At 44.2% G+C, this 24,276-nt stretch overlaps 1 protein-coding gene across 1 annotated transcript in view; it reads right to left on the bottom strand.

Annotated features, from left to right (window-relative positions):
• The window catches only part of DOK6 (docking protein 6), a 357,850-nt gene that overhangs the window by 21,825 nt on the left and 311,749 nt on the right, over positions 1-24,276 (bottom strand). Inside the window, exon 7 of the mRNA XM_038746957.1 lies at positions 17,575-17,692. Within this exon, the coding sequence (XP_038602885.1) occupies positions 17,575-17,692 (118 nt within the window). The remainder of the gene's footprint in view (positions 1-17,574; positions 17,693-24,276) is intronic.

Raw genomic sequence — 24,276 nt, 5'->3', positions numbered from 1 at the left:
CTTAATTTCTCTGTGCCTTAGTTCCCTCATCTGTAAAATGGGGATTAAGACTGTGAGCCCCCTGTGGGACAACCTGATCTCCTTGTAACCTCCCAGTGCTTAGAACAGTGCTTTTCACATAGTAAGTGCTTAATAAATGCCATCATTATTATTATTATTAAAGTGGGGGTTAAGACTGTTAGCCCCACGTGAGACAGGGTTTGTGTCCAATCTGATTAACTTGTATCTACCCCATTGCTTAGTACAGTGCTTGGCCCATGGTAAGTGCTTAACAAGTACCATAATTCATTCATTCATTCATTCATTCATTCAATCATATTTATTTAGTACTTACTGTGTGCAGAGCCCTGTGCTAAATTCTTGGGAAGTACAAGTTGGCAACATATAGAGACGGTCCCTACCTAACAATGGGCCCACAGTCTAGAAGATAATAAATTATAATGAAGTGCTTAACCAATATGTTAAAAGAAAGATATCTGCCCAATATGTTAAAAACAGAGTTTCTGCTGCTGGGTAGGCAACGATGGTAAATGAAGGGGGAAGATGGTAAGCGCTTAGTAAAGTGCCCTGTGCATAGTAAGCACTCAAAAAATAGCACCCAGAGAGGTCCATGAGGGACAGTGAGGGATGGATAAGGGAGAGTTCAGGATATTGCACAGTCCAATCCCAGAGGGAGGATGGCTGTGTAGGAGGGCAACCATCACACCATGCCATTAAGACAGAGTTTGGGGCTGGATAACCCAGCACTGTACTAAGAGCTTAGTACAGTGCTCTGCCTACAGTAAGTACTCAATAAATACAATTGACTGACCCAGGAATGCCAGAGCTTAGGTGGTGAGGCTTTTGGTCCTTTTTCAGTAGCAGTTTAGACAGAGACAACATGTTGTGTAATAATAATAATGATGATGGCATTTATTAAGCGCTTACTTTGTGCAAAGCACTGTTCTAAGCGCTAGGGAGGTTACAAGGTGATCAGGTTGTCCCACGGGGGCCTCACAGTCTTAATCCCCATTTTACAGATGAGGTAACTTAGGCCCAGAGAAGTTGTGTCTTGCCCAAAGTCACACAGTTGACAATTGGCGGAGCCGGGATTTGAACCCACGACCTCTGACTCCAAAGCCCGTGCTCTTTTCCACTGAGCCAGGCTGTTGTGTCATATAAATAGGCTTCAGGAAAGGGGTGATGAGGGTAGTGGTGGCAGGAACTCTGAACTCTGATCTTCATTTTCTTATCAGACGAAGGCATTACCCTTTGATTTTTCCCATCTTTCACTTGACCAGAAGGCCAGCCTGAATGCTGAGAGAGTTCTTTGCCTTCCTCAGCTTCACTGGAATTTTCTTTCTCAAAGTACCCCAAAAAATGGGTTGTTCCAGGGAAGAGCCTGAAAAGCGAGAGCGTTTCCTCCTCTGTTCCCTTCCTTACCACGAAGAAAGGAATATAGTAATCCTTTCGCTCTGCCTGAATAAGTCTAATAGGTTCATACCATGGTATCCAATGGCTAAGAATGTCTCTAGCAAGAGAGCTGTAAGGAGAAAACTACTTTAACAATAGGCTCTGGCCATGGGGTGTAACTAGAATGGTTTTATCATGCAGAATCAATGTCGGGAGTAATCAGGATGCTGCGGTCCTTTGTGAAAGCTTCAGTGTAATAAATCCAAGGTGCTGCTCTCTCAGAAGCCTAAATCATCTCTGGGCTGCCATTAGCCGCAGACCTGGTCCGAGACAGTTGCTCAGCTGCTCTGTCTCAGCTGCTCTGGGCTCAGACACCCACAGATGCTAAACAAAACTTGGTTCTCCAAGCCATTTGACTTTAAAAGAAAAGCAAATTGAGGTAATTATACTAGCTGGAGTGGAGTGGGAATGGCTTCCCAGGGAATGCTCCTGGAAGGAAAGGAATTGAAAGCAGTGGGAAGGATCTATTCACTGTGCAGTTTCTCTTTGGGGAGTTGTTCAGCTGGGTTTTCTCAGTCCTGTGGTTGCCTTTGATGAACTCTTCTAAAAACACAGGGGAACATTATCTTCATGTGACTCTACTAGGAACTCTCCTGTGACTGGTCTCCAGCTTCTTGAAGTTAAAGATCCAATTTTTCATTAGACACCCTATTCACCTTGTCATCTATGTTAAAATTGTCCATTCTCTTCTGATGACCCACCCAGCAAAGATAGTTTGGCAGGTGCAAGGCCTCAGTGAAGGTTGCTTGACTGTGCTCCATCATCATCAATCATATTTATTGAGCGCTTACTATGTGCAGAGCACTGTACTAAGCGCTTGGGAAGTACAAATTGGCAACATATAGAGACAGTCCCTACCCAACAGTGGGCTCACAGTCTAAAAGGGGGAGACAGAGAACAAAACCAAACATACTAACAAAATAAAATAAATAGAATAGATATGTACAAATAAAATAAACAGAGTAAAAAATATGTACAAACATATATACATATATACAGGTGCTGTGGGGAAGGGAAGGAGGTAAGATGAGGGGGATGGAGAGGGGGACGAGGGGGAGAGGAAGGAAGGGGCTCAGTCTGGGAAGGCCTCCTGGAGGAGGTGAGCTCTCAGCAGGGCCTTGAAGGGAGGAAGAGAGCTAGCTTGGCGGAGGGGCAGAGGGAGGGCATTCCAGGCCTGGGGGATGACGTGGCCCGGGGATCGATGGTGGGACAGGCGAGAACGAGGTATGGTGAGAAGATTAGCGGCGGAGGAGCGGAGGGTGCGGGGTGGGCTGTAGAAGGAGAGAAGGGAGGTGAGGTAGGAGGGGGCGAGGTGATGGAGAGCCTTGAAGCCCAGGGTGAGGAGTTTCTGCCTGATGCACAGATTGATTGGTAGCCACTGGAGATTTTTGAGGAGGGGAGTGATATGCCCAGAGCGTTTCTGGACAAAGATAATCCGGGCAGCAGCATGAAGTATGGATTGAAGTGGAGAGAGACACGAGGATGGGAGATCAGAGAGAAGGCTGATGTGGGTGGTTCTCCCCATCTTCAAGGTTTTTCTGCAATCACATCTCCTTCAGGAGCCTTTTTCCCATTCTTCTTTCAACTCCACACCCTATTTCACATTTCAAAGCCGCTTCAGCCCCTTTCATCTCACCTTGGACACTCACTCCACCCACAACCCCTACACTTACATACATAATATTTGCACTGTCTGTACATTCCTCCCTGTCACTTATTTTATGGTCTGTCATGCATTAGACTGAAAGCTTCTCAAGTATTGGTTTCTTATTGTGGCTCAGTGGAAAGAGCACAGGCTTTGGAGTCAGAGATCATGGGTTCAAATCCTGGCTCTGCCAGTTGTCAGCTGTGTGATTTTGGGCAAGTCACTTCACTTCTCTGTGCCTCAGTTCCCTCATCTGTAAAATGGGGATTAAAACTGTGAGCCCCCCATGGAACAATCTGATCACCTTGTAACCTCCCCAGCACTTAGAACAGTGCTTTGCACATAGTAAGTGCTTAACAAATACCATCATTGTTATTATTGTTATTATATCTGTTAACTCTATGGCATTCTCCCAAGCACTTAGCACATTGCTTCGCATAGCATAGCCTAGTGGAAAGAGTGTGGACCTGAGCTCTAACTCCTGAAGTGCCACTTGATTGCTGAGTGACCTTGGGCAAGTCACTTCCCTTCTCTGTGCCTCAATTTCCTCACCTGTCAAATAGGAGATCAATACCTGTTCTCCCACCCCCTAAGACTGTGAGTCCTCTGTGGGACAGGGGCTGTTTCTGAACTGATTATACTGCATCTACCCTAGTGTTCAATATATTGCTTGGCCCATAGACATGTTTAACAAATACCACTAAGTAAATAAATGAAGAAATAGAGCAAGTGAGCACTCAATAAACACTATTGATTGTTTACTCTGTATCACAAGCCCATAACCTTGGCATTATCCTTGACTCATCTCACATTCAGCAACATATTTAATCTGTTTTCAAATCTTATTGATTCTACCTTCACAACATCACTAAAATTCACCCTTGCCTCTCTATCCAAACTGCCACTATGCTGATCCAAGTACTTATCCTGTCCTTCCTTGACTATTGCATCAGCCTCCTCACTGAACTCCCTGCCTCCTCTCCCTCCTGACTCCAGTCCTTGCTTCAATCAGCTGCCCATATCATTTTTCTAAAAAAAAATTCAGTTCACATCTCCTCACTCCTCAAAAACCTCCAATGGCTGCCTATCCACCTCTTCATCAAACAGAAACTCCTTCCCATCACCTTTAAAGCACTCAATCAGCTTGTCCCTCTCCTATAATACCTCACTGACTTCCTACAACACAGCCCTCATGCTTCATTCCTCCAGGGCCAACCTACTCACTGTACCTTGATCAATAGATGAATCAATCTTATTTATTGAGCACTTACTGTGTGCAGAACACTGTACTAAGAACTTGGGAGAGCAGTTCAACAGAGTTGGTAGACACGTTCCCTGCCCAGAATCTAGTGGGGGATACTGAAGCAGCATGGCCTAGTGAATACAGCACAGGCCTAGGAGTCAGAAGGACCTGGGTTCTAATCCTGATTCCACCATTTATCTGCTCTGTGACCCTGAGCAAGTCACTTAACTTTTCTGTGTCTCAGTTCCCTCATCTGCAAAATGAGGATTTACTACCTCCTCCTGAGACTTGGAGCCCCATGTGGGGCCTGATTATCTTGTATCTACCCTAGGACTTAGTACAGTGATTGACATACAGAAAGCACTTAACAAATACTTTCAGTATTATTACTATTGTCCCAGGCCCGTGCTCTTTCCATTAGGCCAGGTTGCACCATTCCTTGCAGAATGGAAAATCTCAATTTCAGAGTTGCCAGTGCTTCAGCCATCCCCACCGCAGTCTTGGCCTGATCCAGGAACTGGGTGAGGACCCGGACTCCTACTGGTCCCTGTCTGCTGCTCAGATAATTGCTGTGACATTTAATTTCTCTCTCCTCTGAAAGAAACACTCTAGCGACAGCCTATCTTTCTCACTGATGCCCTAGGCACTGAGTGAATGATAAATATGGTTCACGGCTCAGAATGTAGTCTCTTCTCCAGTCTGCTCAGCCGAGACCAGCTGAGTCTGTTCCCCACGGCTTCCTAGTCTGGAGGAGAGGAAAGGCGGGAGAGAGAGCAAGGCTGTTTTCTGCCTGCTCTGAAAACTCTCTAGGTGGTAGATGGATGCAAATTGGACTTCTCATTAGGTCCTTTCCCTTGGTGTGGGCTACGATTCCGTAGTTCTCCACGGCGAGATGGATACCACAGAAAACGCCACTGCAATCCATCTGGCCCTAGAATTAATCATTCCATACAGTAGACTGCCAGCAACAGGGGATTAACCTGCAGCTTTCATGTTCAGAAATCCAGTTTCAGGCCTTCTTCTCTCTCTTCTCCTCCACCCTCCTCCCAGCCACCTCCTCCAGAGCTCAAGCATAGAGTAACTTCCAGCATAACAGGATCTGGGGCCCTTTAATATCCTTTACAGTTTCTCCCCGCTACTAACGTCTTGTTAGCATGACTGCCAGGACTTCAGCGTTCGTTTCAAGGGAGCCCAGGGCTTCTATGGCAACGTTGAAAGTGGAGGTGTAATTTTGGAGGTTTCGAGCAGGAAGGTATGGCAGGAAAGATCACTCAGCTGGCATGAAAGGCTGTGTGCACAGTGAGAGAGTTTGGAATATTAGGGTTCCTCTGGAGCCTGATTCTAGCAGTCAGAACTCTTGAATTCAGGAAAAGAGAGCTTCTGTTGCCTCTCTTGCCTGATGTTTTGATGATGCCAGCCACCCAACTTGGAAAATCTAGGGGATGGAGGAGTTTACAGTAATCGAGGCCAACAGTCAGCATGGTGGAGGACAGAGACCAAATCCAAGGTATTCATTTGCTCTTGCTTTTATCCTTGCAACGACCACCCTAACCATACCTGCTTGTGTTTTCCCAGCCACATAGAGCCCTTTTGTAGATAACCTTTTTGCTTAAGCACTCACCAATCTATTTTCCATTTTCTTTCTGTCTGTAAAGTACTTAGTATCCATCTCTCCCACGTAGTGCAAACTTCTTCAGGGCAGGATCTTGTTTAGTAATTCTACTGTACTCTTTTGATCACTTTTTTTTTTAAATGGTATTTGTTAAGCACTTACTATGCGCAAAGCACTGTTCTAAGCACTAGGGGTGGATACAAGGTAATCAGGTTGTCCCACATGGGGCTCACAGTCTCAATCCCCATTTTACAGATGAGGTAACTGAGGCACAGAGAAGTTAAGTGATTTACCCAAAGTCACACAGTTGATAAGTGGCAGAGACAGGATTAGAACCCATGACCTCTGACTCCCAAGCCCGGGCTCTTTCCACTGAGCCATGCTGCTTCTCTGTATGGCACTCTGCAGGCAGTTGATTCCTCAGTAAATATTATTGATTGATTGCCTGATTCATAAACACCTTCTAGAACCTTCCAGGGATTCCAGGGTTTGGGGCAGAAATCATGTCTATTTTTTAAGCACTGATGAGGAGTATTTATTGAGCGTTTTCTTTGTGCAGAGCACTGTACTAAATGTCTGGGAGAGTGTTATTTGTGCTATTATACTCTTGCAAACACTTAGTACAGTGCTCTTCTCACAGAAGATACTCAATGAATACTATTGGTTGATTGAGACCCAAACATCTGCAGTTTACCTGGCCCTATTCACAAGTTCCTGCTGGGCTGGGCCGGAAAACAAACATTAGGATGTGGGTACATGATGGGGGTGGGGAAGATCCTTTGCACTGAATGAATTAATAAATAAATGAATGAATGAATGAACACCATCACTTACCTGCTGTGTGATCTTGGGCAAGCCATTAAACTTCTCTGTGCCTTAGTTCCCTCATCTGCAAAATGGGGGTGTTCTCCCCTCCTACTTAGACCATGAACCCCATGTGAGACCTAATTGTCTTGTATCTATCCCAGTGCTTAGTACAGGGCTTGGCACATAGGAAGCGCTCAGCAAATACCATTACTATTATTATTTGCATTAGCATTATTATTAATCATCACCATCACCATGATGCCAGGGAAAGTTATGGCCCCTATCGTGTCACTGCCCCATCCCTTCTCTTTCCCTCTCCATTCCTGCTTCACCCCTAGCCAAATCAAATATAGCCAAATGCTTCCAAGGGGAGGAGGCTAGTGTGAGTGAAGGAATGGGTGAGTGGTAAAAGCATGTTAGTCATAGTAGTAGTAGTAATCGCAACAGTAGTAGTAGTAGCATTTATTACTGGTTGGTCACAGTCTTCTAGACTGTGACCCACTGTTGGGTAGGGACCATCTCTAAATGTTGCCAACTTGTACTTCCCAAGCGCTTAGTACAGTGCTCTGCACATAGTAAATTCTCAATACATACGATTGAATGAATGAATGAATGGTTGCCTTGCTGCAGAGATTTATATACCTGCAATTTCCCTGGCCCAGCCTATGGGAACCCCGAAACAAATTTTTGGGGTTTTTTTTAGTGGTATTTGTTCTACACTTACTATGTTCATTCATTCATTCATTCATTCATTCATTCAATCGTATTTATTGAGCACTTACTGTGTGCAGAGCACTGTACTAAGTGCTTGGGAAGTGCAAGTCGGCACGTATAGAGATGGTCCCTATGTGCCAGGCCTTGCACTAAGCACTGTGGTAGATACAAGATAATCAGGTTGGACACAGTCCCTGTTCTGCATTAGGGCTCACAGTCTTAATCCCCATTTTACAGATGGGGTAACTGAGGCACAGAGAAGTGAAGTGACTTGCTCCAGGTCACATAGCAGACAAGTGGTGGAGCACGGATTAGAACCCAGGTCCTCTGACTCACAGGCTGTGCCCTTTCCATTAGGCCAAGCTGCTCCTCACAGGCTGTGCTAAGCCAGCCGCATTATGGGTACATGGGAGCAGTCTCTTGCGGTGGGAAGAGGAGAGGTACCAAATTTAATATTCATGTACCCTTTATTTCACTCAGGAAAAAACATTAAAAAAAAGTGTGAGGGAGAGTTTCTGTTCCAAGAACTAGATTACAGTGAGTTGTAGGTCTCACAACAAAACAATAACATAGGGGGTGCCCTGTTATGGGATCATCAGTCACAGTGACTGCCACCCTGGGTCAGCGCCACGGCTCATCAAGCCCTGGGCTCGGCTTCGGACAGTGGTCCTGGGATGTTAGGAGGAGTCATGGGATGGTTGTCCTCATGGACTTCCATCCTCATGCAATATCCCCAAACTCTCCCCTCTCCATCCCTCGCTTTACTTCATTGCTCTCTCTGGAGCTCCAGACACCAGGGGGTACTTGAGCATTTTGCAAGATTATAAAGCCTTTCTTGTCTTATGACTAGAAAAGATCTAAATCCATTTTGAGACACCTCTTTCTTTTCCTGATGATGGTACTTAGCAATTATCCTCTAAGTGCTTCTAAAGCATTAACTAATTAAATCTCACAACTAAGATGTCATCGTACCACTTTGGGCAAAGCAGTGACTTTTGCTTCCTACCAGTGGGGAATGCCAGTAACAGAGAGGTGGCCAGATGCCCCCTGTTCTTCAGTCATGGTTTGGGCCCTGTTCAACCAGGGAGGGTGAGGAGGGAAAAAAAGGGTGGTGGAAAAGAAGAAAATCCCAGGTTAGGGCAGAGTGGAGCTCAAACATTCTCTTGGACCGAACAGAAAGGAAGTTTCCACCTGCCGTGGTGCTCCATACGGAAGCAGTATGGTCTAGTGGATAGAGCCCGGGGCCTGAGAGTTGGGGACCTGGGTTTTAATCCAGGCTCTGCCACTTGTTCGCTGTGTGGCCTTGGACAAGTCACTTGGCTTCTCTGTGTCTTAGTGTCTTCTTCTGTAAAATGGTGATTCAATATACCTTTTTTCTTTTGCTTAGACTCTGAGCCCCCGTGGGACAGAGACTGGGTCTGATCTGATCAACTTGTATCAACCCCAGCACTTAGTACAGTGCTTGGTACAGAGTAAGCACTTTACGAATGCCTCAGTTATTTGTATTATTATCATTATTCACTGTGCCTAGTTCTTGTCTCCCTTCCTATCAACCTCTTGCTCATAACCCACCTTCTACCTGGAATAATGATAACAGTAATAATAATAATAATGATGTTTGTTAAGTGCTTCTGTTCTAAGTGCTGGGGTAGATACAAGATAATCATGTCCCACACCGGGCTCACAGTCTAAATAGCGGGAGAACAGGTATTGAATTCCATTTTGCAGATAAGGGAAATGAAGCATAGAGAAGTTAAGTGACTTGCCCAAGGTCACACAGCAGACAAGTGATGAGTCTGGGATTAGAACTCACGTCCCCTGCCTCCCAATCAATCAATCAATCATATTTATTGAGCGCTTATTGTGTGCAGAGCACTGTACTAAGTGCTTGGGAAGTACAAGTTGGCAACATATAGGGACAGTCCCTACAGGCCTGAGCTCTTTCCATGAGGCCACACTGCTTCTCTGGAGCTCCTTCCTTCTTAACATCCGGCAAACTACTGCACTTCTCATCTTAAAAGTTCATTGAAATCACATCTCCTCCAGGAGATTCATTGATTCCTTGATTCATTTCTCATCTCCCCATCTTATTTCTACTACCACTCCTGCACTTCCAATATCCCTTAAGTACTTGGGACTTATATTGGGTTTCTCCATTACTCTGCAGCCTAGGGTCTTTCTATAGGTCTCTGAGGCCCACATCTCCCTCAGAGAGGTCTCTAAGCATTTATTCATTTAATCGTATTTATTGAGTGCTTACTGTGTGCAAAGCACTGTACTAAGTGCTTGGGAGAGTACAATGCAACACAAACAGGCTTATTATGCAGCCCCGAGGGCCTTTCTTCCTGGCCATCCTCTGTCTCTGGGAAACACAATCTCTGTCCATAAGGAGTTTACAATATACAGGGGGAGACAAACAAATACAGGAAATTACATAAATTACAAATATAGGAAATGGACATAAGCACGGTGGGGAGGCCTAGAGGCTTGTAAAGAGGAAGAGGACATGAGGACTGCTAAAATAAAGTGGGTTTCTTAGCATATAAAAGGCACGAGCCTTGGGTGCAACTTTGTTCCCCTACCAGCTGGGCTGGAGAGGTGCATTCAGGCATCACTCTGTCAATCGGTGATATTTACTGAACACTTGCTGTGTGCAGAGGATTGTACTAAACACTTTGGAGGGTTCAGTACAACAGAATCTGTAGACATGATCACTGCCTGCAAGGAGCTGACGATTTGGCGTCCCATGGGGCCGGTGGGGCCTGCTGGGAACCATGATCCTGGGGCTTTTGGAGATGGCTACTGACTCTTCAATTACTCAAACCATTCAGGCAGTCAATCATTGTTATTGAGCACTTTACAGTGTGCAGAGCCCTGTACTAAGAGCTTGGGAGAGTATAATAGAACAATAAACAGACACATTCCCTGCCTATAATGCAATTACAGTCTGGAGGGAGAGACAGATGTTAATATGAATAAATAAATTACAGATATGTATCCAAGCAGGACAGTGGCATTGGCAGAATTCCTTGCCTGTCAGTTACCTCACAAGAAAGTCAATGAAATAGGAACAGGGAAATTGCTCACCTAAAAGCAAATCAATAATTCACTTGGTCCCATCAGTATGTGCTCGATCTGCTTTGCTTCTTTTTGCCTAATTCTTTTCTGGTAGGTAAACGGGAGCCATAGGTATCCCTCCCCCTGGGGGATACTTCCACAAATATGACACTTGAAATGGAAGGTTGAATGCCAGTGGCACAGAATGCTGCTCTAGTTTCTTCCCAGTAATATCCAATTTTTTATGTACACATCCACTGATGAGCAAATGCTTTCCACAACACTTAAAAAGAGACCAGGCTCCAAGGACCCTTTTAAAACCCGCTACAGAATTGCCCTATGACAATCCCATTCATTGACATTAGTGGCAGTTCATCAGTCTCGATTTCTTGGAAAAGTACCCAGGAGTAGAATAAAAACATTTTTCTAGACATCTTGCTTTCTTCTCCTTTTTCTTCAGTCTCTTTTAAAATTTGCAGGATAAGGAAACAAAACATTTTTGCTTTCTTAAAAAGACTGCAAGTCACGTCTGAATGCTCACAAATGATTCAGGTCCCCCAAATTCACATTGGCCTAATGAAATAACTAGTTATTACTGGCAGTTTCAGTGGGTTCCTTTGCCTGAAACCTACAGAGAAATTACACATGAGACTGTAAGCTCATTTTGGGCAGGGAATGTGTCTACTAATTCCGTTATATTGTACTCTCCTAAGCACTTAGTACAGTGTTCTGCACACAGTGTAAATCTGGAATTTATTCCAGATTACTCCTCCTGTTCTGACCACTCCCTCATTAACTTCATCATTCTTATGCATTTTTCTGTTTACTGCATTTCATTGCTTAATGTATCTACTGGGGGTTTACTACTTATTAGTCATGTACCTACAACGATTGGACATTTAATTGGTTAGTCATTTCTGCTTGTTTTTTCTCCCATAAGGACCAGCTTCATACATTCAGGCACTCCATTAATAGTAATAATAGTAATGATAATGACATTTATTAATCACTAACTATGTGCAAAGCACTGTTCTAAGCACTGGGGAGGTTACAAGGTGATCAGGTTGTCCCATGGGCGGCTCACAGTCTTAATCCCCATTTTACAGATGAGGTAATTGAGGCATAGAGAAGTTAAGTGACTTGCCCAAAGTCACATAGCTGACAATTGGCAGAGCCAGGATTTGAACCCATGACCTCTGACTCCAAAGCCCGAGCTCTTTCCACTGAGCCACGCTGCTTCTCTATTGCTCCATTACTGCATCAAAATGGCTCCTCTCATGTGCCAAATGGCATGAAGTTGTAAATGTTATGGTAGAAGTTATCAACTACAGCAATGTACTAAGTTTGGAAAAAAATTATCACTGCTGCAATGGAAAAATAATTTGACAATAATTTGTTAGAATGAAAGGAATTGTGGAAGCAACATTTACAATTGTTTAAGAACGTTAGCATCTTATTCTACATCTTGGACAAGACACATGTGCATTTGCAAAGACAGAAATGATAATAGGAAATATAATAATAATATGGATTCTGATATTTGTGAAGTGCTCACTATGTGCCAAGCACTGTACTAAATGATGAGGAAAATGAAGGAAAATCAAGTTGGACACTGTCCCTGTCCCACCTGGTGCTTATAATACTAAAAATACTACTACTACGACTAATAATAATAATAGTATTTATTAAGCGCTTACAATGTGCCAAGCACTGTTCTAAACACTGGGAGGGATACAAGGTTGTCCCACATGGGGCTTACAGTCTTAATCCCACTTTACAGATGAGGTAACTGAGGCCCAGTGAAGTAAAGTGACTTGCCCAAAGTCACATGGCTGACAAGTGGCAGAGTCAGGCTTAGAACACATGACCCCTGACTCCCAAGCTTCTGCTCTTTCCATTAAACCCTTCCCCCCGACCCTGCTGCTACCCCAGCCCCACAGAATTTATGTACGCATCTGTAATTTATTTATTTATATTATTGTCTCACTCCCCCTCTAGACTGTAAACTTGTTGTGGGCAGGGAATGTCTCTGTTATATTGTAGCATTATACTCTCCCAAGTGCTTAGTACAGTGCTCTGAACATTGTAAGAGCTCAATAAATACAATTAATTGATTAACTGATTACAGCCTGAGTTAGAAAGGAGAAGGGAAGGGAAGAGAAAGGAAGTGAAACATAAGACCCAATATAAATAGTAGGGAAGCAGGGTGGCCTAGTGGACTGAACTTAGGCCTGGGAATCAGAAGGACCTGGGTTCTAATCCTGCAACTGCCACTTGCCTGCTGTATGACCTTGGTCAAGTCATTTAAGATCTCTGTGCCTCAGTTTTCTGTAAAATGGGTATCCACTACCTGTCTCCCTCCTACTTAGATGGTGAGGGCAATGAGGGGTCAGGGACTGCATCTGACCTGATGATCTTGTATCTACCACAGTGCTTAGTACAGTGCTTGGCACAGAGTGAGTGCTTAACAAATACCACCATTAAATTATTATAGTACAGATCGGAGTGGACAGTGAATGCTGAATGGACCTGCAGAAGGGTTGTACTTGAACTGGCTGGCCAAATACATATTATTCCACCCCAAATTTAAAAAAAAAAATTAAACCAGAAGTTTTTGAATGCTTGGAAACAATTCTTATCTCATACCCTAGCAATAACATTACTTCAGTGGGCTATTATATTGGGGCAGTTTAAGGATGAGAAATCTTCTGATTTATTGTTGCTAAAAGAAGTTGTGTGGTAATTGTGGGATTGCATACCCAGTAAGTGCTTGTGTCAATTAAAAGATGACATAAATTTCCTGAAAAGAAAGGTAATATAAATGTTGAAATTGATGTTAAGAGATATTGACACTTAGGCAAGTTATGCATGAGCTGTAAAAGTGATCTTGAGGGAGATTACATTGCAGTAATACATGCTCAAATGAATGTACCATTAACTTAAAGGAAAAAATAAAAAAAGGAAGGTAAATTACAAATGAAAAGAATAACGGAGAAAGTAATCAACCTCGAAAATGAGTACAACCACAATCATTATTGATAGGGTAGAAAATAGACAAATAGTTCAGCTAGTATTTAGATCTCCTTGAAAACCAAGAATACTTTCCCAGACCTATGATAGAAGACATTTTTGGTCCAATGGCGGAGGTTAAATCCTTTTCTTTTCTTGATGCAGTTCCAGAGTCCTGCCAAGCAGTGTGACATAGAGGAAAGAGCACAGGCCACAGAGTCAGAGGATCTGAGTTCTAATCATCGACCCACTGCATACCTACTGTGTGACCATGGGCAAGTCACTTAACCTCTCTGTATTTCAATTAATTAATCAATTGTATTTCTTGAGTGCTATGTGCAGAGAACTGTACTAAACACTTCATTCATTCAATCATATTTATTGAGCATTTATAGTGTGCAGAGCACTACACTAAGCACTTGAGTACAATACAACAGAATTAGCAGAATTACCCGTTTTCCATCCTACTTAAAGTGGGAGCCCCCTGTGGGACCTGATTTACTTGTATCTAACCCTGTGCTTAGTATAGTGCTTGGCACATAGTTATGTTTACTTACTTTCGGTGTATCTTAAGGTAAGCACTTAAAGTACATCTTATTGCTGACATTGATTGGGGTGTAAAACTAGACAAACATGGTAGAACCTTTGAACAGTTATGAACTGACATCTATGAAATGAGTATGAAGAGGAATAAAGATAAATGAAAAGTTGTATTGAAAGAAATTCCATACTTAGGGGATAAATAGTCCACAAACAGAGCAGAACTCAATCCAAATTGACTGAAGGTGAATACGAACCCACTGCCCACAGGCAAGGAAGTGTTAACATTGCTGGGAAACACAGTCCTGGATAAAGAAGTACCATGCTGGAAATCAGAACTGAGCTGAAGTGGGCAGTAATAATAATAATCGTGGTACTGTGTATGAGGCTGGAAAACGCAAGCAGAACAGACATAGTTTTCTTCCTTCCATTGCCTAGGTGTGAATTTGTCTTAGTATAGAGACATCAAGGATGTTCCACAATGGACTGCTGTTGGCAGAGGTGTGACAGTATTTATGGATTGTTAACACTCATCATGATCCTTGCATCTAGCAGAGGGGCAGTTCAGAAGAATAGGACAACTCAGCCTCAACCACAGATAGTAATAACTTTGCTATGTGTTAAGTGCTTACACTGTTCCAAGCAACTGCACTGAGTGCTGGAGTAGATACACTATAAGCAGATCAGACACAGTCCTTCTCCCACATGGGGCTCACAGCAGAGGTAGGAGGGAGAACAGGTATTGAGTTCCACAAAATGTGTGGAACTGAAGAATGCTTCTCTGCCAAATATCTATCAAATGACCTTTCTCTGAGAAAGACCATCATACAGATGGGCAGCTGTTAAGTCAGGACATTATTACATTGTAAGCTCACTGTGGGCAAGGAATGTGTCAACATTTATACTGTTCTCTTCCAAGCATTTAGTAAGCACTCAATAGATAGTACTGATGGATTAATTATATCCTGCACTGATCATTCTGTTTCCAAGCCCCTTGGGGTTTAATACCAGGATAATCATAAAAAACATGCCCTGTTTTATTAATTTGGAAGCTTCCTGGAAGTTGTTCAGAGATTATCTTTCATTCTCTGACACAACAACTTGGTTTACAGCAAAGAAGGAATTTTGAAATGGCATCCTTGGTCACACACCAGGTGCTACACCGATAGCATCCTGAGTTTGAAACGGACACAAATATATGGCGCTGAAAATGGGGCTTTAGCACTTCAAGGGCAATCAAAATTATAGCTGAAGCTCAATCTGAAAGTACTGCTTTCACTCCATCCTGTTTGTCTGCCCCGATTAATAAGAATTGTTCCTTTCCACTCTCAAATACAAGTCATAGTTGGTTTTTTTTTGGTTTCTCTTTCCTTCTGAATGAAATACTCCCGAGTTTAATCCGTATTTATCACAAAGCCACAGTGAGCTAGCTGCATCAGGTAATGAGAAAATTCTCTTACTGAGTTTCCTCTCACTCCTGCTGTTTCCCTGACACCTGAATGGTCATCTCTTTGCAGTCTACAGCTGTTTCCCCATCAGGTCAGCTGCCCCTTGTGGAGCCTCGAGCCTCTCTTCTAAACCACAGAGGAGACATCACTGACAGGGGGACTGCTGGGTAGCCATGGGTAGCTTTAACTCAGTTTTATTAATGAGTCCTGATTGACAAAGCTCCCTGCACTGCATTAGAAACTGAAAGGACAGTGTCTACTCCGACCGTAAACTGCGCAAGGCCTAACTCCACTCTGTCTTCTCCTGGTTCTCCTCTTATCTCTCTGACCATTCATTCTCATTCTTCTTTGCAGGCCCTTCCTCCCCCTCCAGTCTCCTAACTAGAGGCATTCCCCAAAGGTCAGTTCTGGATCCCTTCTGTTCTCCATCTATACTCACTCCCTTGGTTAATTCATTTGCTCCCACACAACAGACACGTGGAAGAGCCAGGATTAGAACCCATGACCTTATGACTTTCAGGCCAGTGCTCTGTCCACTAAGCCACGCTGCTTCTCAATACAACAGACATATTCCCTGCCCTCGAGTCTGAGGTATTTCCTGTGGAGTACTGTAGGCACTGGCCCAATCCATGCAGCCTTTGGTGGAGAGAGAAAGCCAAGCTATCACATCTTCCCTGGATGAAGATTATTTATTGGAGAGAACTCTCAGGAGAAAGGATGATCCCTCTTTCAGAAGGCAGTTCAGGCTGAAGTGGGTATTTGGCTAATGGATAGGGGCCTGCTTCTTCTGCTCAATTCTTCTCTGTTGATTTGTACCAGTGGTAAACCCTACAAAAATCACACAGCAGCTCTAGGAACAACCTCGACTTGACTATAGACCCTGAACTGTTTCTATTTCCGGATGACGGCTAGGCCCTGAAACTGATGCAGAAGTTGTATGTAGATATTGTGGCACCCTAGGAACTCGGACTCCTGCACAGACATTCAATCTGGTGAAAAGAGATGCTAAGGAAAAGTCTAAATGCAGGACTCAGCAGGTAATAGAGCCAGCCAGGAGAAATGCATTAGCTACTGAGAATTTGCATTGCATTGTCTGCTGTCGGATGGAAATTTCTGGGCCCAGTTAACTGTTCAGCCTACATAGCAGTGCTCCTCAGTAACAGTCTGCTATTAGTATGCAGAAGAGCTGAATGCCTTGTCTACAACTCTCATCTTCCTGGGATGGCCAGGATCGGCTGGGAAACTTCAGTGGAAAGAAACCTTCCAGAAAAGCAGTGAAGCCTAGTGAAAAGAGTAAGATCTTGGGATTCAGAAGGTCTGAGTCCTAATACTGGCTCAACTACTTAGCTGCTGGACGACTTTGGGGAAGTCGGTCAGTCGATCGTATTTATTGAGTTCTTACCGTGTGCAGAGCTCTGTACTAAGCTCTTGGGAGAGAAGAGTATGGCCATAAAGAGAAACATTCCCTGCTCACATCAAGCTTACAGTCTAGAGGGGGAGAAGTCACTGAGCTTCTCTGGGCTCCATGTCCTCATCTGTAAAATGGGGATTAAATAGCAGTTCTCCCTTCCCCTTAGACTGTGAGCTCCATGAAGGACAGGGACTGTGTCCAACCTGATCATCTTAGAGAAGCAGCATGGCTCAGTGGAAAGAGCCTGGGATTTGGAGTCAGAGGTCAGGGGTTCAAATCCCGGCTCCGCCAATTGTCACCTGAGTGACTTTGGGCAAGTCACTTAACTTCCCTGGGCCTCAATTCCCTCATCTGTAAAATGGGGATTAAGACTGTGAGCCTCCCATGGGAAAACCTGATCACCTTGTAACCTCCCCAGTGCTTAGGACAGTGCTTTGCACATAGTAAGCACTTAATAAATGCCATTATTATTATTATTATTATTGTTATTATTATCATATTTTATCTACAGCAGTACGGCACCTAGGAAATGCTTAACAAATACCATCATTTATTAAGAAACTCCAGTCAGCGGTGGCCACTATGGTCTGCCCGAGACACATGGATGGAAGCGCCTTGTATCGCTCAGTGACTTGCCTTGTAAACTGTAGATTTCTCCGACACTGCTCTGCCGAGTGATGTGATGCCAGTAGGCGCTCCGGGGGAGAGAGATGGACTTGGACAGCGCCATTGGTTCCGTCAAACTGGTCTGAAGCTGGAAGACAAAGTGAAGCTATTCAATCTGCACTCTCCACCCAATTAATCAATCCTGTTTATTGAGCACTTATTGGGTTCTGTGCACTGTACTAAGCAGTTGGGAGCATACAACAGATGCTTTCCCTTTACAGAATGAGTTTACACTCTAGAGGAGGAGACAGACATTATTATAAATTAATAAATTATGGATATGTACCTAAGTGCTGTAGGGCTGGGCCATGCAGAAAGGAGTGGGAAAAGAAGAAATGAAGGCTTAGTCAGGGAGGCCTCTTGGAGAAAATGTGCCTTCAAACAGGCTTTGAAGATGGAGGGAGTAATTGTCTGTCATATAGGAAAAGGGAGGGCATTCCAGGCCAGAGGCCCCCCTACTAAGTAATCAATCTATCATATTCATTGAGCGCTTACTATATACGAGCACCTTACTAACTGCTTGGGAGAGTACGATTCTATTTGTTCTGACTTGACTTGACACCTGTCCACATGTTTTGTTTTGTTGTCTGTCTCCCCCTTCTAGACTGCGAGCCCATTGTTGGGTAGGAACCCTCTCTATATATTGCCAATTTGTACTTCCCAAGCTCTTAGTACAGTGCTCTGCACACAGTAAGCACTCAATATACGATTGAATGAATGAATGAATGAAACAACAGAATTAGCAGACACTTTCCCTGCCTATTGCAAGCTTATTCTCACTTCTCTCCCTCTGCAACACCGTCTGCACTCCTGGTTCCTCCCAAGCAAACCTACTGACTGTTCTTCATTCCCATCAGTTGCTGGTATTTACTCAGTGTTTACCATGTGCAGAGCACTGCACTAAGTCCTAGGGAGCATATGGATGATAGGGGTAGTCGAACTGAACTCTGCCCTCGAGAAGAGAGGCAGTGTGGCCTAGTGGAAAGAGCACAGGTGTGGGAGTCAGAAGAATCTGGATTCTAATCCAGACTCTGTCACTTATAACAACAATAATAATGATAATAGTGATGATGATGGCATTTATGATAATAATTAAGCGCTTACTATGTGCAAAGCACTGTCCTAAGCACTGGGGAGGTAACAAGGTGATCAGGTTGTCCCACGGGGGGCTCACAGTTTTAATCCCCATTTTACAGATGAGGTAACTGAGGCACAGAGAAGTGAAGTGACTTGCCCAAAGTCACACAGCTCACAAGTGGCAGAGCTGGGAATTGAACCCAGGACTTCTGACCTCTGAGTCATTCCCTCTGACACACCAAAAAAAATGGAAAAATCCAGTTCTGATGTCTTTTCTGCAGAAACTAGCAGCCAGGAGGGGATTGTCTACTTAGATAATTGCTTGAGGTATCAATCCCGCTCCTTCTCCTCTCCAGTAGATATTTCAGACAGTGAGATTTTTAACACTGGCTGGCTGGAAGACCACTGCACAGATGGACCAGCCTGGCACGAAGCAATTGGGAGAGGGGTTGATCTCTTTGAGCATAAGCTTTGGAAAAAAAATGGGATGCTAACAGGTAGCAAGCTCTGCATTGGTCAAACTCAGCATGGCAAGTATCTATCTTTATGAGAACACTGTGTACACCACGTGGAAGCAAATGTCAGTAGGTCATTGGTCTCTTTATCCATGTGCCCAGGCATGAGTATTATCTCAGTGTTGGTACATCATCTTTGAAAACAAATGACAGTTTCCCCGTTTCTCTCAATCTTTCTCTTTTTATTTCTCTTTCCCTTTCCACCTCTCTCTCTTTTCTCCTCTAATGATGGTATTTAGTGAGCTTCCAATTGGGTGAAATGCACTGTGCTAAGCACCTAACAAAATGTAACGGAAACACAGTATACATTCCCTGCCTGAAAAATATTTACCTTCTAATGGGGAAGACAGACTCAAAAATATTTACAAATCAGGTATCCTTTGCGAGAAAAGAATATTGTCTTTCTATGAGTATTAGTCCCTATTGGAGATGTGGTTGTGCTGCCTAAAATGCAGATTTTGCTCTTTCACCTTGAAGATCTAATGATTGAGAAGATAAGCCATCCAGGTAAGCCATCTCTATGAATCAGAAATGACTTGACGGCACTTGATAATAATAATAAGCCAGCCAGGGCAGGGTTGGGGAATGTGAAAATGAGATCTTGACATGATGTATCTCTGTTGAGAACCCATGCCTTTCTGTGTAGCAATTGACAGACAGGTTTCACAACAAATCTATACTGGCTCCCCTCCAGCAGTGCTTTTCCAGATCTTGAAGAGCAGAAGGCATATCTTTTCCTATTTTTCTCTATTTCCCCTCCCTCTTTTGTGGCAAATGTATTCTTTCCCTTAAGGTATTGGCAGATTTTCTCAAACAAACCAAATTCTTGGAGCAAGAACACTCACATTATCCCATTGAGATTATGGAGATGTCCGGCTATGGGCTTCATGCTACTCATAAGGAACAAGAGGGACAATTGTGGTCACAGTCCTGAGATTAGGCCTACAGGGAGCATCGTAGTGAGTATCAGCCCCACTCCTATCGCCATGGAACCCTGGAAGTTTCTGGTCTTGGGACCTGGGAGCCAGGTTCTGTCTCAACTTTACCCATCCAGCTCCTGGGACATGTGCCCTTGTTATGTTGAGGGCAGGAGAGACCTGGCAGACTTCCATATTTATGTTGCTCCTTCAGAGGACAGGCTTGGTTACAGACAGCTTCTCTTTTGGCTCTGGTTCCTGGTGGAGGCCTTGCTTCTCACACGGTGGTCTCCCACGCTCCATTCGGGGAGCTTCCTTGGCTCCTTCCTGGGCTGAGAGACAGGTCTCTCAGAGAGAAGCAGAAGCAGAGCAGCAGCGTGGCTCAGTCGAAAGAGCACGGGCTTTGGAGTCAGAGGCCATGGGTTCAACTCCCGGCTCTGCCAATTTTCAGCTGTGTGACTTTGGGCAAGTCACTTAACTTCTCTGGGCCTCAGTTACCTCATCTGTAAAATGGGGATTAAGACTGGATGCCCCCCGTGGGACAACCTGATCACCTTGTTACCTCCCCAGCACTTAGAACAGTGCTTTGCACATAGTAAGCGCTTAATAAATGCCATTATTATTATTATTGTTATTATTATAGGTCTGGGGTTTTGGAAGCCTCATTGCACCTGGTAGTGTGGGTCTGTGAAGCAGCATAGCCTAGTGGATAGAGCACAGGCCTGAGAGTCTGAAGGACCTGGATTCTAACCCTCATTCCTCCACTTGTCCGATGTGTGACCTTAGGCAAGTCACTTCACTTCTCTGTGCCTCAGTGACCTCATCTGTAAAATAGGGATTAAGATTGTGAGCTCCATGTGGGACAGGAACTGTGTCTAACCTGATAACCTTGTATCTACCTCAGTGCTTAGTATAGTGCCTGGAACATAGTAAGTGCTTAACAAATACCATTATTATTATTATTATTAAGTCATAAGAAAAATAACTAGGGGTAGTATCCCCCTAGAGTGGAGTTGGATGAAGATATCCCCCTAGGCATGGGGGATTTGGTGGAGGAGAGTCAGGGAATAATAATAATAATAATGGCATTTATTAAGCAATTACTATGTGCAAGCACCGTTCTAAGCACTGGGGAGGTTACAAGGTGATCAGGTTGTCCCATGGGGGCTCACAGTCTTAATCCCCATTTTACAGATGAGGGAACTGAGGCACAGAGAAGTTAAGTAATGTGCCCAATGTCACACAGCTGGCAATTGGTGGAGCTGGGATTTGAACCCATGACCTCTGACTCCAAAGCCCGTGCTCTTTCCACTGAGCCATGCTGCTTCTCTAAAAAATAATGATGGTATTTGTTAAGCACTTACTATGTGCAAAGCACTTTTCTAAGCACTGGGGGGATACAAGGTGATCAGGTTGTCCCACGTGGGGCTCACAGTCTTAATCCTCATTTTACAGATGAGGGAACTGAGGCACAGAGAAGTTAAGTAACTTGCCCAAAGTCACACAGCTGACAATTGGCAGAGTCGGGATTTGAACCCATGACCTCCGACTCCAAAGCCTGTGCTCTTTCCACTGAGCCACGCTGAGCTGTAGGGGGCAGTGGGTGTGGTGCTTGCAGATGCCCGAGAACAGGGAGGTCAATGAGCTACGAGGAGGATGCAGTGGAGATTTGGAGCAGGGTGAGGGGAGAGTGGCATCCACCTGTTGGTCAGCAGGGGCTAAGAATGGGTGTCAGAAAGGCACCGCCACAGTGATCTACTGGTGAGGAAGGGGAATTTATTATGCTGTCACACAGTCCTCTTTAAGCCTCACCAAGAGAGGTCTGGTGGGGAAGAGTGAGAGGCTAGGTTTGGGAGGCAGAGCAGCAGTGGCCTGACTTTTCACTTGTAATTCATGTCACACTTGGTTCATTTGGCTTTTACATTCCCGGTTTTCTCACTTGCTAGGCTTTTACACTACTAGCTCTCTCTGATCATTAGCCTCTGATCATTACACGCCCAGTTTTCTCCCTTCATCTGGCTTTTATACTCTCTATTTTCATTGGGATTTTACATACCTAGTTCTCTCTCTTCATATGACTTTACACACATAGTTTTCTCTATTCATTTGGCTTTTATACTCTTGGTTCTATTTTCATTTGGCATTTACACTCCTGGTTTTCTCTCACTCATCTTACTCACTCACTTTGTCTCCTCAACTCCACTGACTTTTTGCTGCTCCTGACCCCTCACTCACCCACCAACTTGGACACATGCTCAATCTCATCATTTCTAGTCACTGCACAATCCCCAGTCTCACCAACTCTGAAATTCCACCTTCCGACCACAACTTCCTAACCTGGCATCTCTCCCAAACACCCCTCTTCACAAATCTTCCCTATTTCCCCTTCGAGATTGCCAATCGTCTGACTTTCTCCAATTTTCCAAACCATCTTGTTGCATTTGGTCTCCTTTCTCAACCCACCTTCTCTTGACAAAAATATCCTTGCCCTCCACACTGCCCTCTCCAGTGAATTCAATTATTTTGTTCCCCTATTCCCCCATTCATCTTGTACCACTAACTCACAACCCCAGATCACCTCCACAATATCATTCCTCTGCTCCTGTGCTCAAGTTGTGGAGTGTTGCTGGTGGAAATCCAGATGACCAGGCCAACCTCTTCCATCTCAAATTAATACTCACCTGCTTTTACTCTCTCCTCTGCCCAGCACAATCATTTCGCCATCATTATCGGCTCCCATGCCCATTGCCCAGGCCAGCTGTTACAGATGTTTAACTCCTTCCTCAAATCTGCTGTCCCCCACCCCTCAACCTCTTGAGCCAAATGACCTGGCTGCATACTTTGTCAGTAAAACCATTAGGCATGACCTCCCTAAAATTTCTCCTGCTCCTGCTTCTTCTTCTCTCTGATTCTCCCATCCTTCCCCAAAGTATCTTAAGAAGACTCCTGCCTCCTTTCAAATTCTACCTACTATACCTGTGCCTCTGAACCCTTCCCTTCCCACCTTATCAAAACACTTGCTCCCTCCCTTCTTTCCTCCCTGACCTCTCAGTTTTCAATGTTTTAAATGGTAAGTTACTGTTACTATGCTGATCCAAGCATTTGTCATATCCCACCATGACTACTGCATTGGTCTCCTTGCTGACCTCCCTGCCTCCTGCCTCTTCCCATTCCAGTTCATACTTCACTCGGCTGCCTGGATCATTTTTCTATAAAAACATTCAGTCCACATCTCCCACTCCTCAAAAGCATCCAATGTTTGCCTAGCCATGTCTGCATCAAACAGAAACTCCTTACTCTAAGGGACATCATTCATTCATTCAATTCATTCAATTGTGTTTATCGAGGACTTACTGTATGCAGAGCACTACACTTAGCACTTGGGAGAGTACAATACAACAATAAACAGACACATTTCCTGCCCAGGGTGGGCATCAGCTCCCTGCCACATCACTGAGAAGACTCCATCCCTCCTTGCTTTCCATCACCTTGGCAGGCACGAGAATAGCATCTGCAGCATGAGACCTCATTCAGCCTTATGAGAGCTAGTGGCTGTTTAGCTATTGCTGTGAACCCTGGATCACAAGGAGAAATTCTGCCCCCCTAGCTACAGCTCCCTACTGATTTTTGTTTAATTTCGTGCACTGCATTTCTGTCCTTAACTGTTATGCCATTTTAATGTTTTAGTGTTTTATTGTTCCTGATGTGCCTGTCTCCAGTCCTACCCAACCTTCTATTTTCACAGACTGTGAGACCTTCAAGCGACAAGGTCCATTTCTAATACCCACTTGTATATTTTTAGAACAGTGTTCTGCATTAAGTTAATACTTAATAAATCCTGTTACTACTACCTTACCTTGCTGATCTCTTAGTGCAACTCCACTCTTCTAGCACGAGCCTACTCTTTGTACCTCAATCTCATTTATCTGTCCCCTGACCTCTTGTCCATGTCCATCCTCTGTCCTGGAACTCCCACCCCCTTCATATTTGACAGACTACAACTCTCCTCATCTTCAAAGCCCTTCTAAAATCACACCTTCTCCAAGAGGCAAAACCCTCATTTTCCATACCCACTCTCCCCACTGCATCTCCTATGCAGTTAGATCTGTACCCCTTAAGCACTTAATATTCACCTCACTCTCAGTCCCACTGCATTTATGTAC

Source organism: Tachyglossus aculeatus, chromosome 5 (assembly GCF_015852505.1).
Source record: "Tachyglossus aculeatus isolate mTacAcu1 chromosome 5, mTacAcu1.pri, whole genome shotgun sequence".
Lineage (NCBI taxonomy): Eukaryota > Metazoa > Chordata > Mammalia > Monotremata > Tachyglossidae > Tachyglossus > Tachyglossus aculeatus.
Note: the sequence above shows the minus strand (reverse complement) of the source record. Positions and strands in the feature narration are given on the sequence as shown.